Source organism: Thunnus thynnus, chromosome 4 (genome assembly GCF_963924715.1).
Source record: "Thunnus thynnus chromosome 4, fThuThy2.1, whole genome shotgun sequence".
NCBI classification, from domain to species: domain Eukaryota; kingdom Metazoa; phylum Chordata; class Actinopteri; order Scombriformes; family Scombridae; genus Thunnus; species Thunnus thynnus.
In genome coordinates, this window is record NC_089520.1 from 28569503 (window position 1) to 28586031 (window position 16529).

The following is a 16529-nucleotide window of genomic DNA, read 5'->3' on the forward strand; positions in this document are numbered from 1 at the left end:
TGACAAAAGTGCTGACTAAAAACAACTTCCTCAGAGGCAGAACACATTCATTTATAGGTACAGCAGCCGCACGTATGCTCACCATGACTGGCCTAGAGAGATGAACAGAAGACAGATATGAACAACAAGAAGGTATAAACAACTGACTTTTATTATCTTTCATTATTTTCATACATGGGTTTTGGTGGCTGCAGTACAGACAGCTCTTGTTGCATGTGATAAATCACCACGCAGACTATTTTCCTCAAACATGGGTTTCCAGGACATAAAATTGGGAGACAAGTTTGACAGTGACAGTAAAAACAGACTCACATACACAGAATACAAAAACTCGGCCATTTTATTTGCAACGACACACTCTTGCTGCCCCTGTATTCATGGCTATCAACTTGATTAATACTTTAAGGACCCGCCTTTGTTTGGGCATTTGTTCTAAGTGGCAGAAAAATGAAACTGGTAAATATTTCATTATATACAGTCATTGATATTCATGAGTACAGGGAAATACTCGAGACGGGTGCAACAGGTGTCATCGCCAGATTGGTCGTGTTCCTCTCATCTCCACACTGATTGGCTGTTTCCTCCAATAGTTCTCCACTCTTGTGCTGATTGGCCCTTTGAGCTTTCCCTCGGCTTGTGTGGGAGAACAGGGTGACATCGTCATCAGAACTGTGGACCATAAAAAACATTAGTACACAAATTAATTAGAGCTGTGAGTGAGTCTTTTATATGTAGACAAAACTCAGATTACATGTCAGTATCCAAATTAGAGCTACGACAGCAGAAAACTAGTTTCTTACATTCTTGAGGAATTCCTCGGCAACGATACGGGCCCTGGCGTTAACAGACAGCTTCATCTCGCTGATCTCCTTGTCAATCTCCTCCATGAAGTGGATGACAAAGTCCACCAGCTTGTGTTTGTACATCTGCTCCGTGTGGAAGTTAGTGATCAAGAAGCTAATGTCATATCCCTAAATCACAGTGCAAGAGAGGAAACAGAGTAAGAGGGAGTGGTCAACAAATCTGACAAAAAAAGCCATCATGTTATTTAATTGTATGCATTGACATGTATGTTCTAATTATGGAGGAACTTTTAATGTTTCAGATTGTTTGACTGTTTGTCTCACATCAATTGCAAATCTGAACATTTTTGCCTAAAGAGCCTTTATGACATATGCTGTTTAAAAGGTTAACAGTTCCTCATTTTTTATTTATATTCATCCTGTCATACTGTTCAGTATATTGATTCCTCTTTTATTCCATTATATACAACCCAGAGCACCCTTCCCCCCACTCAGTCTCTTACCTCTACTGGTTTCCTCCTCAGAATGAAGAAGTTCTCTGCTCTCATCATCATGAAGCGCATGAACTTGTGGCAAAGGATCTTCTCGATCTCATCAGCCTACAGTCCATCATAACAGAGGTGTTTATTTTACAATGCATACTAGACCAAGTCAGAACATTTAGTAAATAACCAAGAAATAATAATTTTAAAAAAATCACACTGGTTTTGATCACCTGTTTGACAGCAATGCTGACTCTGACAGAGTTGATGGATCCCTCGATCAGAACCTTCTCCTTGTCATTACGACTGATCACCACGGGCTGAAGTAGCAGCTCCTTACTGCTCCTGTAACCGTGGCAAAATCCATCCATCACAACCAAAGACAGGCCTGCTCAGTTTTAAACTATTCCAGATATTGAGGAGCATTACTGTGCATGAAACCCTGATACCCAGGAATGAAAGAAATCCCAACAACATAGAACAAAAATACCAGTTGTTTTAAAAACTCCTTTTCCTCTGGTGGTACTGGGGGGACTAACAGGCTGCAGCACGTCCCTATTGGCCAATTTTACAGCCTTGCCCATGCTTGTGTTATTTTTTTCCCCCCTCCTAGATTTTCTTCTGCAAGTTTGCACGAGTTGAAACTTGTATGACAGCAGCAGATGATCTGTAGCTTGGAGCGCAGCAAGAACAGGTGGAAGCAAAGCAGGGGTACATACCTGACTTCCACCTCCGGCTTATTGTGACGCTCCACCACCTGAGAGGAGAAGTTCTCCAGACAGAGGGCCGCTTGCAAGGTGGCCCTCACAGCGTTCAAGTAGGGGCGCAGAGTCGCTGTCTGAGGAAAAAAGATGAACAAAATCAATGCCTGGGCGGATCACACTGCGGAGCACATTTTATTAGATGATACATTTGTTATTTAAATCAGGGAACAATGAAGCTGCAAACTGCTGAGTGACTCAACCAGCAGGGTCAGCATATGAGGTCATGTTTGATCAGGAAACGAGTCGTATTCAGGGATGAAGTGGCTACAGCTCAAACACAATTATATTCAGTTTGTCCACTTTTTATTTATAATTATCAGCCAGAAAAACAATATATTAATCAGCAGTAAACTAATGCAATTGAATGATTTTGCCTGCGTTAACGTTAGTGGATGAGATGCTTTAAGGTGACCGAGATTGAATATGAAAGTCTAGCTACATCTCTCTGTCTACACTAACGATATTCATACTTTTCCGCCGTCAAATCACAGAGCTTTAGGAGCAGCACCAGTCAGAGTAACGAGGGAAAAGGGGTCCAGGAAGAAAAGACAGCTCAGCTCAATCACTTTAGTTTCTGCAAACCGTATCGAGGATGCTTCGTTCTCTCGTTTCAGCGCCGCCAACCACAAACCCCGCCTGGCAGAAACACGAAGCTAGCCAAATGAAGTCACCTTAGCCGTAACCATAGCCAGATGATATATAAATCTAAATAAGCACAGATAAAGATACATTTGGAGCAGTAGACTTACCATTTTTGTGCTGTGAAAGACGGAAGTTCCTCAGCCACGCCTGTGACTCCTCTTCCGTAAATCCTACATCGTCTTGTAAAGACAAGGTGCGCTCGTTTTGTTTCCGGCTTTTCGTTTGAAGGAAGCAGATCGCTCCACCTAGCATTCACGCAGCCCTTAGCGATCATTACTCCGCACCAGGTTGAGTATTTTTTTGAACAAAACGAGCATACCCTTCGGTGCGTCCACTCCGCTCTGTGAGCAGGAGGCACGTCGTCCACAGGCCTCTACGTCATGAGTCATTTTGACCGTTTGAAACAAGTTTTTAACGAAATCTGTAAAACAACAACGTTATGAGCGAGTTAAACTACTGAACTGCAGGTTTAGCAGTAATATATTTATTTTAACGAACCTTGACACAACATGGTTTATTCCGACGGTACCATTCTCGCATTAGGGTAATCTGTTTACAGCTCGTCATGTTTATTTTGATAGATAGCAATACTTAAAGATTGTCTTCAAATTTATGTAATACATGTTATATTTCATTTTATTCATAAAATTGTTGCTCTGTCGAAAATAGGTCATATATTCATCTGACTCGATTCCATACACCCCCCCTCCCTTTATTGGTTTTTTCCATCATGGACACCATTCACTGACGGTAAATATCCTTTGCTCCTAAACATTCAAAGATATTTCTGTGCTTCCATTTAACATCATGGAGCTCATATATTTTTTAAAAACTTCTACACTTAAAATGTACAAGTGTTGAAGCGTGAGATTACAGCGACCGGTATTAAAATTTTACTGCAATTTTCGCAGTTTGGGCCCAGCGAGCTGGCGTTGTATGAAGCAGCCGCGCGCGCGCGCGCGCGTGCGTGCGTGTTTGATGTGAGTGTGGGTGTGCTTGTGCGTGTGTTTGATTGTGTGTGTATGCGTGTGCGTGCGTGCTTGTGTGTTTTTTGATGTATGTGTGTGTGCGTGTGTGTGTGTGTGTGTGTGTGTGTGTGTGTGTGTGTGTGTGTGTGTGTGTGTGTGTGTGTGTGTGTGTAAAAGAGAGACAGTGGTGCAGACAGGCAGAAACAAAGAGTGAGAACCACAGCTGGACACCACTAAATAGTGTCTCATGGTTTTTTTATTATTTTATTATCATTTTATAACCACACTGTCGGTCTGTTTGTATCAGTTTATTCAGATGCTGCCAGGTCTCTGCAACTGGGCATCATGAGTGAGTTGAAGGACTGCCCCCCGCTGAAATACTATGACTTCAAGCCCGTCGAGCACGTCAAGGTGTGTCCCCGCTACACTGCTGTGCTGGGCCGCTCAGAGGACGATGGGATCGGTATTGAGGAGCTGGACACCCTGCAGCTGGAGTTGGAGACACTCCTGTCCTCAGCCAGCCGACGCCTCCGAGCTCTGGAGGAGCAGAGACAGGTAAGGAGAAAGACAGGAATAATCATCCTCTCCTCCCTTGTTGAGATTGCTTTTCAGTGACTCAAAACCCTTTACTGTGTCTCAGATCCTCACAGACTGGCAGGACAAGAAAGGGGATAAGCGCTTCCTAAAGCTGGGGAAGGACCCGGACCCCGCTGCATCATCTCGCCACAAACCAAAGAAACAGAAATTGGACGGCAAAGGCGGTCATGGTCCAGGTCCAGGCCCTGGCAGACCAAAATCCAAAAACCTGCAGCCTAAAGTCCAAGAGTATGAATTTACAGACGACCCGCAAGACATTCCCCGCACTCCTAAAAATGATGCCCCCAACAGGTCAGCAGCAGCACGTCTTCATAATATATCTCATAGAGGGATGCAAAGATGTGAGATTTTGATGGTACGATTGTAGTCTGAGGAAACATTGTGGTTTCACGGTTTTACGATTATTATGCAGTAAAGTATTACTGCATAATACTACAGATGGATAAATGAGTATTTTGTAATTAGAGGTTTTATTGTATTTTTCCACAACATTTTGGTATTCGGAGCTGCTACACTGGGCTCGTTTTTGTTCTGCTCTCTTGTATTGTGCCTACATTTCTGAACACGATTATCTAGTTTTGCTTATTTTTCCATGAGCCACAGTTATTTTGAGGAACATTAACGTACCATAATGTCAGGGTTTTTTTTGGACAGAAACAGAAACAGAAACACTCAGTGTAGCCGAGCTGTTGCGGTTACAAAACCGTGATGTTTTGAATCGCATTCCTTAATCTCAATTTCTCTGTAGTTTCTTTTGATCACACTTAATTCAAGTTATTGGTGAATCTGGTTTCAGGCAAGAGTGTGGTACTAACTTTAAGATACAGGAGAACAAATTATTATCTTTCTGGGAAGGTTTATATTTGAAATGTTTTTGTTTTCAGATTCTGGGCGTCAGTCGAGCCGTATTGTGCCGATATCACAAATGAAGAGATACGATTGCTAGAGGAACTTCTGAAACCTCCAGAGGATGAAGCGGAGTATTTCAAAGTATGACATAAAAAGCTTTTGGTTATGTTATGTTATGTTATGTCATGTTGTACATCACTTGGGACAAAATTCTGGATGTTTTTAGTGAGTTAAGTAAAATGCATCATTTTAAATGTGTTTACATTGGCCAAAGAGCAGTGTATTGAGCTTTGGTGCTGTTTATGTTAACTGTAGATTCCAGCGTTGGGGAAACACTACTCTCAGCGGTGGGCTCAGGAGGATTTGCTGGAGGAGCAGAGAGAAGGAGCACGAGCCAACGACAAGAAGAAGAGCCTCATGGGAGGACCGCTGTCTGAACTGGATGCAAAAGGTGAGGGAAAGCTGCAGCTTGTGCTTTAAAACGCCAAGGAAAGTGAAGGGACTAGACAATGTCAACCCTCAGTATCACCACCATGATGTACTTTGTTTACTGCACAAGCATGATGAGCCCCTTTCAGCGCTTATCTTCATGTTCATCTAGATGTGGACTCGCTGCTGAAAAAGTCGGAGTCCCAACATGAATCTCCAGAAGACGGCTGTCCCTTCGGTCCTCTCACCCAGCGTCTGCTCCAGGCTCTTGTAGAGGTCAGTATATTGTAGACTTGGTATTGTGCGATCAAGCATCCACACTGGCTTTGAGTGAGACATGGCATCTGAAATATTCATGCTTTAATCTTTTGGGCTCTTCCAGGAGAACATTATATCCCCCATGGAGGATTCTCCTATACCAGACATTTCAGGGAAGGATGCTAATGATGGAGCTGGGACGTCTCCTCGAAGCCAAGGAAAAGCTTTCAGGTATTTGTGCAGCACCTCATGAATGAATGAGATATCTGAAGCAACAACATTACATAGCCAATAACAAAAAAACATTTTCACACACACATGCCATATTTGATGTGGGATAATAAACTTGTGTTTGACCCATTTTTTATCAAACTGCTGTCACTGGTTAATTCTGCTGCTGTAATCTCATGAACAACAAAAACATTCAGTAAACAGAACTGCGTCTCAAAGACCTGCATGTAATGTAAATGTGTATATTTACATATGTATGTCAAGGTGCATGTGAGATTATTTATGTACACACAAGCATACATGTACATTTCTATTCTCCACGTTTGGTGTTGTGATTTGATCGTAATATTGACGATTGTCATATTAAATTCCTTCCTTGACTCGCTCTGGTACAGGTTGGTTATGACATTAACATATTAAGAGGTTGTTTTCCTCGTACCACATAAATATGCACACACACACACACACACTAAGGTCATGTCTCCTGGATTATTTATTAGTTGAGGAGGAGTTTACATTTGTAATAAACACAAATCACACATGGTTGGTTTTAAGGGCTGATTCTGAAATCATCTTATACTGTTTTTAGGCAAAAAATAAACTAGTTGACAAAATAAGGGTGAACTGTTAATCTCAGAATTAAACCAATAAATTAAAGTAAAATAAATGACTTCAGTATTTCTTCTCCAGAATTATATTTCTGGCAGTGTGGTGAAGGTTTTGAAACAGATGTGAGCCTTCATGTTGGGAAAGAAAATGAACAGAAAATATAAATGATCAATTGCATGAATAATAAGTGTGGAACAAATTAAAATTGGGGGAATTTGGACTCATGACCTTTAAAATCCTGGTTATGTCCCTGTGCGTGGCCTCAGAATTGTACATTGATTGTGAGTTTGGTTCGTTTATCCTTTTTTGCACCCTGAGAAAGGAATCAGAGAGAAATAAAGATTATTAAACGGATGAAGTTGACATTTGTCTTATATGTCAATTCATATCTTTTATCCCCCCCCCCCAGTGTTCCTCACACACGTTCTCTGGAGGCGCGGATCAAAGAGGAGCTGGTTGCCCAGGGACTGCTGGACTCTGAGGAGCGGCCTGGACCAGGAGGAGACTCTGAGGACGAGGTTCTGGCAGAGCTTCAAAAGAGACAAGCGGAGCTCAAAGCCCTGAGTGCTCACAACAGAGCCCGCAAACAGGAGCTGCTCAGGTGAGGATGCAGGCTCACGATGGATACATTAACCATGAAGTAAACTGTACGTCCATTAAGATTTTATCCATGGTAAGCTTTTCACATTAACTTTTAATTTGTGTCTGCCTCAAAGGTTGGCAAAAGAGGAGATGCGCAAGCAGGAGCTGAGGCAGAGAGTCAGGGTGTCTGACAATGAGGTGATGGAAGGATTTCGGCGAATCATGGCAGCTAGGCAGAAGAAACGCACTCCGACCAAGAAGGAGAAGGACCAGGCCTGGAAAGCACTGAAGGAGAGGGAAAGCATCCTCAAGTTACTGGATGGATAGCGGAAGCAACAGAAAAAATGTGGAAGGAAGAATCTTCTTTCCACTTATTGACACAGATTGTAACCGTGGTAACAGCTGTTACACGGTCAGTTTACAGCTGTATCTCTAACATGTAAGATACAGTTTGCTGCAGGTCTGTGTGATTTGAGTAGGGACATTTCTGTAGTAGTTTTTATGTCCTGTACAGCAGAAAGCTTATGTGATCGTAACATTCAGTATGCATCTGAGACTTTTCCTCTTTTTGTTAAATTTTTTCTTTGTCAGTTGAATTTTTATGTAGCTTTCTATTTTGTTTACCATTGTAATGTTATGAAAACAATACACATCAATGTTTGAATAAATCATTATCAATTAAATGCTGTTATTGTATGTGTATGAGATACACAAAGTAAAGGCGATAAATCATTAGATGTATCTGCAATTCAAGACCACCACGAAGGAATTTAAGGAGACATCATGGTCCAAGAGTGGTGAAGTTCAGCCACTGAGTAGAAATAATACGTAGACTAACATCACACCACAGTTGTATAATTTGCCGTCATACGTATTTAGTTACATTTGAAACAATGGAGAATTTATTTTGGTCTACAACCAAGAACTCATACTCGAACATGAACAAGCATGGAGACCATTTTTAGCCATGCTAAACCGCTCCAGCAGTGGCAGTGTCGGTTGGTCCAGACTGAAATATCTCAACAACTATTGGGCAGTCATGGTCCCTAGAGGATGAATTTTAAAAACTTTGATGTTCCCCTGACTTCTCATCTAGAGCCACAGCCTCAGCTGTACTAAAACTCTACTAAACATCAGTAAGAACACGTCTCATAGAGCCTTGCATGGCTGTACTCATGTTCTCAAATGGTGGCTATGGGTACACCGAGCCAAATACCAGGGTAAGTTGAGCCAGGGGTTCACCTTACCCCATTGGTTATTCATTGGCATTACAATAATGTGCATTAATATTACAACAGTATTATCACAACAATAGGAGGGGGCAGCAAGACAGCAACCGTATAAGGCCTTGCTATATAGGGAATTTGTCATCTTTTTTGTTGGTTTATATGACGTTTGCAATACCTATTTTTTGTCATTGTTTTTTTGTTGTCTTACTTTTATGTTGAGTCACACAATAATGTGTGAATATGTACATTTACACAATATTATGCCACCTTGTTTTTTAAAGACAACATCCTGAAATATGGGTGGAAGTATATGTTCTAGCTTTGTCTCATTTTCCTTTCCACTACCGTGGACAACTTTTCTAAAGCACCACTAGATGGCAGTCAGTGTCCTTATATCTGACTGGCCAGCAGTATTTACATAGCCTGTGGTTGCCAGCATTTCCACAAGGCTGTTGAACATTGACAGCGTGCCAATGTGGTGTGTGTCTTCATTTGAGGACATCTTCATCCATATTGAGCCCAGGATAAATCAGATGAATAGATAGGATAAAGCTGCTGTGTCTCACAGTCTGCAGCTCTGTGTGAGGGTCACACAGTTCATCCTATGGAGTGACAGGGTCCAGTGCAGTCATCCAAGGGATCTGACCAGGAACAACACAACAGTCAGACACACTGCTCTTTCTCCACACCCTCACATGGTCACAGCAGCAACCACCACACTGCTGCTGACCGGATGACTGGACTATATATGAGTTCAACACATACTGACATGTCCCAATCAATGCTGAAGTTTGCCATTTGGTCATTAGTTCCAACACTGTTTCTTTAAGTATTTTTATATATTAATTAAATGTTTTTTGACCGTTTCACTCAAGATATAACTATCATGTGACTTTCAAAATCATAAGGCATTGGCATTACTGAAATGTTTATAACTGATTTGTATAGGGAAGATGCTACTAAGTTGCTACTTACTGTCTTAACAGACTTTTAGTACTAGTAATAGGTAGCACCTATCATACGTCCCTGTTGAAATTGTAGTACCTTGGTTTTATTTTGGGTATTCTGTAATGTCATGTAAATTGATGTCATGTACATTGAACAGTACAGACACTACACTATGTTGATGCTCATCGAGCTCAGACAGCAGTGGGAGGGCTACAGGTAAGACCTTAATAAAAGTTGAAGTCTCCCCTGTTAATGATCAACACCTTTTTTCTCTTTAGAAATGTATGTGTTGAGTTGAGTATGTGTGTGTGTATGTATATATATATATATATATATATATGTGTGTGTGTGTGTGTGTGTGTGTGTGTGTGTGTGTATGTATATATATATATATTGTAATGGCAAAAGCCTTTTCATAAAACTAACTGAATCCACAATAACATAAGTAGACCATCTTTTTAAAAAATTGTTGAATGATTAAACAAAAGAGTACTCATATTCAGTGTCCCTGAACACTGCTCTGTGCTTGCAGCCAGGCTGTAGGCTCTAACAATGGCCCAATCATCATGTAAAACCCCCTCAGTTAAGGCTGGTGTCCTCTACGCAAATTCATAATGCCATGAGTCCATCTGTATGAAAGCTTTTAATAACATGCAGACCTATTGAATCCTCCTCACAGGTGAATGAGAGGCTGAATGGATCTCTGTGGTGGCCCCTCGAGGCTGGGTGTATCGCACAGGGCTTTTGTTGCATTTGTTGTCATTAGACCTAAACTGAAGGGCAGGTGGGTTTTGTGTTGATACACTGCTCATACACGCTCAATGATGCTCGTCCGCTGTTTGCACATCCCGTATTGAGCTGTTTTTAAAGGCTCAGTCAGACCTTTTGACAGCCCAGGTGGTGCGTCCCTGAGGGTGTCGGTGATCTGTGAGGCTCTAACCTCAGGCCTCAGCTCCTCTCGGACACGTAAGCTCTCTCCTCTCACCATGTGAAATTCAGCTACGTGGTGAGCTTCTTCACTCCTCTCTGTCATGGCCTGTAAACCTTTACGGCTGTTTGAAGAAGAAGGCTCTCCACTGGAGGGTCTGGGTAAATAACTTGAACTTAAGTACTGTGGCCCAAGATGTGCAGCGGCCGCATGTCTGGAAGCTATTTGTATATCTCCTCAGGCATTAATGAGAAGACAAATACAATGTAAATACAGGACTATCATGTGGGAAGGCTGTGTGTTGTGTGTTAACATGTGCACACACATACACATGCGCACTCATCTATGCTACTATCACCCCAGATCTCCTGTCAGTGGGGGCCTTTCTGTCCATCAGCTCTTTGTTTTGTCAGTTTGTATGTTTCTTTCTCCGGGGCTCTCCTCCTACTCCACCTCCGTCTCTGCGTTCCTGCGCTGGAATTGAGTATGGACAGAGAGGCCACACACACATACACACACACGCACACAGAGTGTGTGTGTGAGAGAGAAAGATACATACATAGGGGTAAAGTTATTTAACATAAATCTGTTGATCCTTTGTCCTCATGCTATGTCAGCTTTCATGCTAATGACACATGCAGAACTGAAATCGTGTGTGTGTGACAGAGATACAGACAGAGGTTGAGACAGCTGCTGGGGCTGGCTGGTCCACTGAGAAGAGTCTCTGTCCAGCCAGGCCACGCCTCAGCTCTTCTTCTGCACAGAGAACTATTGTCTTGAGCACTGCTGCTTCCACTATTCTGATGTCATGGTTTGTCCTTCCCCAGAGCGCTACTGTTGCTGTTGTGGTAGAACTTGATAGACCTTTTAGCCCAAAGTCAGAAGCACAACGACTGCATGGATGTTACATTTAACAAGCAAGGTGAGACAGTCACAGGTATTGTGTACACAAAAACACTCCTGTGCTGTCACCTTTCTGACCCCGCTGTAACATCGGACTGGTTTGAATCTTATTTGCTTCTCATTTGCATGGCAGTTGATGCTGCTTTTTTTTTTGTGTGTCTCCTGAACTTGACAGCTCATATGCAAATCAAACTTTTTTGCCTCGTTCAGCCCCACCTGTCTGGGCTTTGCTCATTGCTGAGGTAAAGATAAAGATTCTTGGGTCCCCTTTCCAGCCTGTCATGCCTTCAGGATATTTTGTACAAGATAAGCGCAATCAGCCACAGATAAGCCATTCACTTACAGTATTAGAGACAACAAACCCTGTCAGACAAGGTATGTCTATAGGTTGTAGGGGCATTATAAGCCATGCTATTAGTTGGTCGGTCTGCCACTTTGGTTTAGACTAAAATATCTTAACTAGATGGATTGCCATGAAAGTTTATACAGGTATTGATGGTCCCAAGAGGATGAATCCTACTGTCTTTGATGATCCCCTGACTTTTCATCTGATGCCACAATTATGTTGACATTTTTGTTTTTTAGTGAAATAGCTCAACAACCATTGGATGGATTTCAATGAAATTTGGTTCTTATACCCAGAGTGCACAGCGGATTAGTCCTATTGATCGTGGTGATCCCCTGGCTTTTCCTCTAGCGCCACCAGCAGGTCAAAGTTTTCATTCATCCTGTGAAATATCAATCAGATGAACTGGCAGAAATGTACACAGAATGTACAGAAATGTATGGTTTCAAGATGATATTCTGATGACTTTGGTGATCCTGTCACTTTTCTTTTAGTGCCACTATAAGGTTGACATTTGTGGCTTACAGTTTTGGTAGTTCCCAATAATGAAGTCAAAATTTTAATTTGTCCAGTACTTTAATTTATGACCAAATACCTGCAAAACTAATGACTTCTCCATTAGTTTCAGTTGTACTTTGTTTTTACTGCTAATCAGCAAAAGTTAGCATGCTAACATACTAAACTAAGATGGTAAACATGGTAAACGTTATACCTGCTAAACATCATCACGTTAGCATGGTCATTGAGAGCATGTTTCTATGCTGTTGATGTCCACACTCACAAAGCAACTAGCATTGCTGTAGACTCTTAGTCTTGTTGTCTATCTTGTTGTAAGTGACTATGTTCATGGTAAATGGAGGGTGCAAGCAAAATTGATCCCAATCTGATAACATTTTGTGAGTTCATGATTAGGGACTGCAGACCTACGACACAAGTCACTATATTGTGATTAATTCACAATATAGTGACTTGCTCATGTCTCATGTTTACTCAAGGTTTTATGAGTCTTTTCTTTGTAAGGGCTCAAGTCACACCAAGTCAATGACCAACCCCCATCTGAAGCTTATACTGTAGAAGCAAAATCTCTTTCATCTCTGACTCAGTAGCAATTCTCCTGAGAGCTGGCACAGTGCCACTGCTGTTTGACTATACTTTGTTAGAATCACCAAGCAAAAAGTAAGATAAGAAAGAGGGAGCTATAGGTGGATAGAGCGCACCATGTTAGAGCACAGTTTGTCATTGGCAGTAAATTTGGACAGCAGAGGTCAAAGCTCTTGAAAAATATGCTTTGCTTTGGAGATAAGGCCAGATAGAGAAGTAGGCTATGTAGAGGGGGCATATATGAGGACTATGTATGGATAAATATGCACATATTTCCACACAGATTCAATGCAACAGTGTTTGCCATCAGCTTTAACATATAGTAAGTAAATTGGAACAGGAAGCACTAGAAGAGACCCATCTGGTGGTTGTGGGACATCAGTGGATTACCAGTCCTCTCCCCATAGGGTTGGATGGATAACATGCAACTTTCCTTCTTCCAAGCTGGAGGATGGTGGGGCAGAGAGAGGACATCGCCGGCATTGTGGATAATAGTCATTGAGGAGCGAGGGAGACACAATGAAAAACACTTCTCTCACCACCCACCACTTCTCTGTCTTCCCATCTCCCTTGCATTTCCTCTCCTCTGTTATTATCACCCAGATCAGGCTCACTTTCCACTCGCTGCGATGGAGAGGAGGGCTAGCCGCCCACATGGCTTTGGTGAGAGATTTCTAACAGCAGCAGCACAAGAGGGGGGGGAGAAAAGCCAAGACAAGAGGCCCAATAAAATCCATCTAAATATAGACAGCAGGGCCTTCTTTCCCTTCTCCTTATAAAGAGCTGCTGATGAATCCGGGTGAACGATCTCCCTCACTGTAGCGAGAGCTGATCACTCCCTCCAGGATAGGGAACATAACTGTTGGTGCATGGAAACACACACTTGTACACACAAACACACAAAGCGACTTTGTTTTATGAGAGGGAGAGAGAGGACAGGGAACTAAGTGAGTTTTTTCTATACACAAGATGGCAAATTATGTTTGGTGGAACATACTAAAATAGGAGAGGTTAGAGGAAACCTCCAAAAAGAAATGATGGGAGCAGTGAGAGCTGGGGGAGGTTCCTGGCCAAGTTCAAGACACTACAAAAGATTAAGAAGTAAAATACAGATGAACTTCTGGCTAAAAATATCTCAGAGGCTGGATTATACATATGTATTTATATCAACACAACCTCCATCCTCTGTCAAAAGATGCCCCTTTTTGGCTCTCACTCTGTCTTACTTCTTTAATCCTGTTTCACTTATAGTCTTCATGTTTTTTTCTGAAAAGAGATCTAATCTTGGCTCTGTCATGAAGGACACTTTCCTTCTGAGAGTTAAGATTGACACCATTCTCATGTTTTTGGTTAGCTTAGCTTAGCCCCTGTAAACAGGAGGAAACAGCTAGCTTGGCTCTATTCAAAGATAGTAAAATCCTTCTACCAGCATCTCTAAATCCTACTAATTATCACATTATGTCTCGTAAAAACAACAATTTGTGGGAGATTATTTACAAGTCCAGGTCAAATTGTTCAGACTGTAAATTACTTGTGAGCAACTTAGTCGGAGAAAATGTTCACGTCAGCCCCTGAGTTGTATTATTGAGTCAGAGATATTGGGAATTTCTGATAATTAAATAATATCTCACACTTGGGGAAAAAGTATCAACAAACCGTTGGAAACATGACAGCAAATCCTCCATCACTGGCAGTTAACGCTAACGTTACATCAAAATAAAATCCGATATTAATACTATTAGAATTGGCTAAACTAATTGAAAAGAGCCATACACTGTTTGAGTCTTGTTTCACTTCTAACCACTAGAAATATGTAACTCAATAAAAGTAGCTCATTTAAAGGCATACTATACAGGATTTTCTTAAAAAACAATGTCTCATACAAAAATAATCCCTCTCAATCATCACTTATGACCCACTAGGAGTGTGTGTTGGTGTATGTATCTACAAAGATTCTGCCTTCTGCCTGTATTTTCTTATATTGCTGCGTTTGAGACATTTCTGGGCGTCAACCTCTGGGCAGTGGTCATTGGGACCTTTTCAGGTATAAATACCGACCTTGTCGGGACCAGTAGTCCTCATGGGGACCAAAGCCCGGTCCTAATGAGGCAAAACGGCATCTCTGAGGTCCCAGTTAAGGTTAGGGTTGGAGTTTGGGTTAAGCTATCCACAATGAATGGAAGTCAATGCAATGTCCTCACAAAAGTAGCTGGGTTAGGGTTCAGTGTGTCTGTGTGTATGTGTGTGTGTAGAAGCTCAGTCCCGCCCTCGTGCATACAGGCACAGAGAGCAGAGCAACTGACAAATCCTGCATAGTATGCTTTAAACTATTTAAATGGTGTGACTGCAAGGATAGCAGTGAGGGGAAACATATGCAGTGGCCCAGTGCAGAATCACCCTTAAAACCACAATCTGTCATTTTTACACTTTGGTTTGTACGTATTAAGCAAAGGAGATATAATGTGTTCATAACTGAGCTTTGAAGGGTGCTGGTAGGGGGTTTCCCTTGTTTCCAGTCTCAGTACAAATATGAGAGTGGTAACAATCTACTCTAACTCTGCTGAGAGAGAAGGCATACTTCTTAAAATTAATCGAAAAGTGTCTTTTTTGACCACTTTGTTTTAATGACTCCATCCATCCCACATCCGGATTACCATTGTGTGACTGCATCTGAATTTGAGAAACACCTCTGCAAACAACATTCTTTGCACCTGAAACAGTGTTGAAGCGCTCCACTGCTCAAAAGTGAAAATGCCTTATCAGTTGCAAATGATCTTCTCTCAGGACCTTCTCCTCATGATAAATTAACAAATCAAACATCTGCGTCATCAATGTTAGTGATTTACTCCCATATCCTACGCACTGTTGCTGTCTGTCTGAAGTACGGTTATCATTAACTGCCTGTCCTGTTTTCTGTGGTGTGTGACATCAGCAGACACCACAACCCCCCTTCATTAAACAAAATAGGTAATACACAGGTCATGTACTGGTTAACACAGACCACAGATAAATATTTCTCAACAGGAGACACAGAAACAGGTCACATATGGTACACGTATTGACACAGAGACACCGATATAATGTTAGCTACGCTCTGTGTGAAGCAAACAAGAGGTCATTTTCACAGCTGTCCTTCTATGCCAGTGGTGACAGCAAAAGTTCAGAAGTCAAAAAAGGGGAAAAAAGGTTTACTAGTGTTTTAACATCCTCTTTTACACCTGTTGCTAACTGTCCCCTGTAGTGTGTGTCTCTGTGGCCACACACCAAGACGCTTGTGGGCACACACATTAAATATGGACACATACACATAAAAAGTGGTTTTATTGTGGTTTTCTGAGCCGAGATGGTGCACCAAAGGCAAGCTCAGCAAACACAAATAACATCACACACTGAACATCAGCACTTATTACGTAAGAACTCCTCTTCCACACACAACTCAACAGCACAGTCTGGCAGAGTCAATGTCAAAGTCTGCATGAGAGAGAAAATGGGTATAATTTGTGCATGACCACTCAGTTGCTATGTGTACAGCTGTAGTAGATCGATCTGTGTCTGTTTGTGTGTGTGTGGCTGGCTGTGTCAGTTTGTGGTCATGAAAGCCCCACTGAAAGAGGAAGCTCAGCTGTCAGTAGTCGTCAGGCCTACTGAGCCTCTTCTCTCTCTTTTTCTTTGCTGATCCTGTTGTAGTTAACCTCCCCCCTCCCTCTTTCTTTTTCTCCCTTCCTTCTCTTTTCTGCCCCCCAACAGCAGCTGCCTGAGTTTGAGGTTGAGGTGGAGGCACTGCTCGTAAGTGCAAGCATGTTGCCCAGAGATAAGGAAATGTGGCACAGAACCAACAACCCCCCCTCTGGGCTGAACAT

General features: G+C 42.0%; 2 protein-coding genes across 6 annotated transcripts; one reads left to right on the forward strand and one right to left on the reverse strand.

The window, feature by feature from the left end:
* Positions 1 to 133: 133 nt before the first annotated feature.
* LOC137181964 (actin-related protein 2/3 complex subunit 4) lies at positions 134 to 2951 on the reverse strand. The gene is made up of 6 exons (XM_067588122.1): positions 2799 to 2951; positions 2005 to 2123; positions 1519 to 1630; positions 1307 to 1402; positions 801 to 971; positions 134 to 669 (listed from the first exon to the last, which is right to left on the reverse strand). The coding sequence occupies exons 1-6, from the start codon at positions 2799 to 2801 to the stop codon at positions 664 to 666; spliced, it is 507 nt and encodes a 168-aa protein (XP_067444223.1). The 5' UTR covers positions 2802 to 2951; the 3' UTR covers positions 134 to 663.
* A 6-nt stretch (positions 2952 to 2957) lies between these two features.
* tada3l (transcriptional adaptor 3 (NGG1 homolog, yeast)-like) lies at positions 2958 to 7897 on the forward strand. Of its 5 annotated transcripts, XM_067588117.1 has the most exons (10): positions 3064 to 3235; positions 3361 to 3441; positions 3967 to 4214; positions 4300 to 4547; positions 5141 to 5246; positions 5421 to 5556; positions 5707 to 5810; positions 5917 to 6023; positions 7042 to 7233; positions 7349 to 7897. In XM_067588117.1, exons 3-10 carry the CDS (start codon positions 4005 to 4007, stop codon positions 7539 to 7541), a joined length of 1296 nt encoding a protein of 431 aa, XP_067444218.1. In that variant the 5' UTR covers positions 3064 to 3235; positions 3361 to 3441; positions 3967 to 4004; the 3' UTR covers positions 7542 to 7897. The 5 variants fall into 5 exon arrangements, with proteins under 5 accessions (XP_067444221.1, XP_067444218.1, XP_067444219.1 ...); XM_067588120.1 differs by lacking the exons at positions 3064 to 3235; positions 3361 to 3441 and adding an exon at positions 2958 to 2978; XM_067588118.1 differs by lacking the exon at positions 3064 to 3235 and having other exon boundaries at positions 3324 to 3441.
* Positions 7898 to 16529: the final 8632 nt, after the last annotated feature.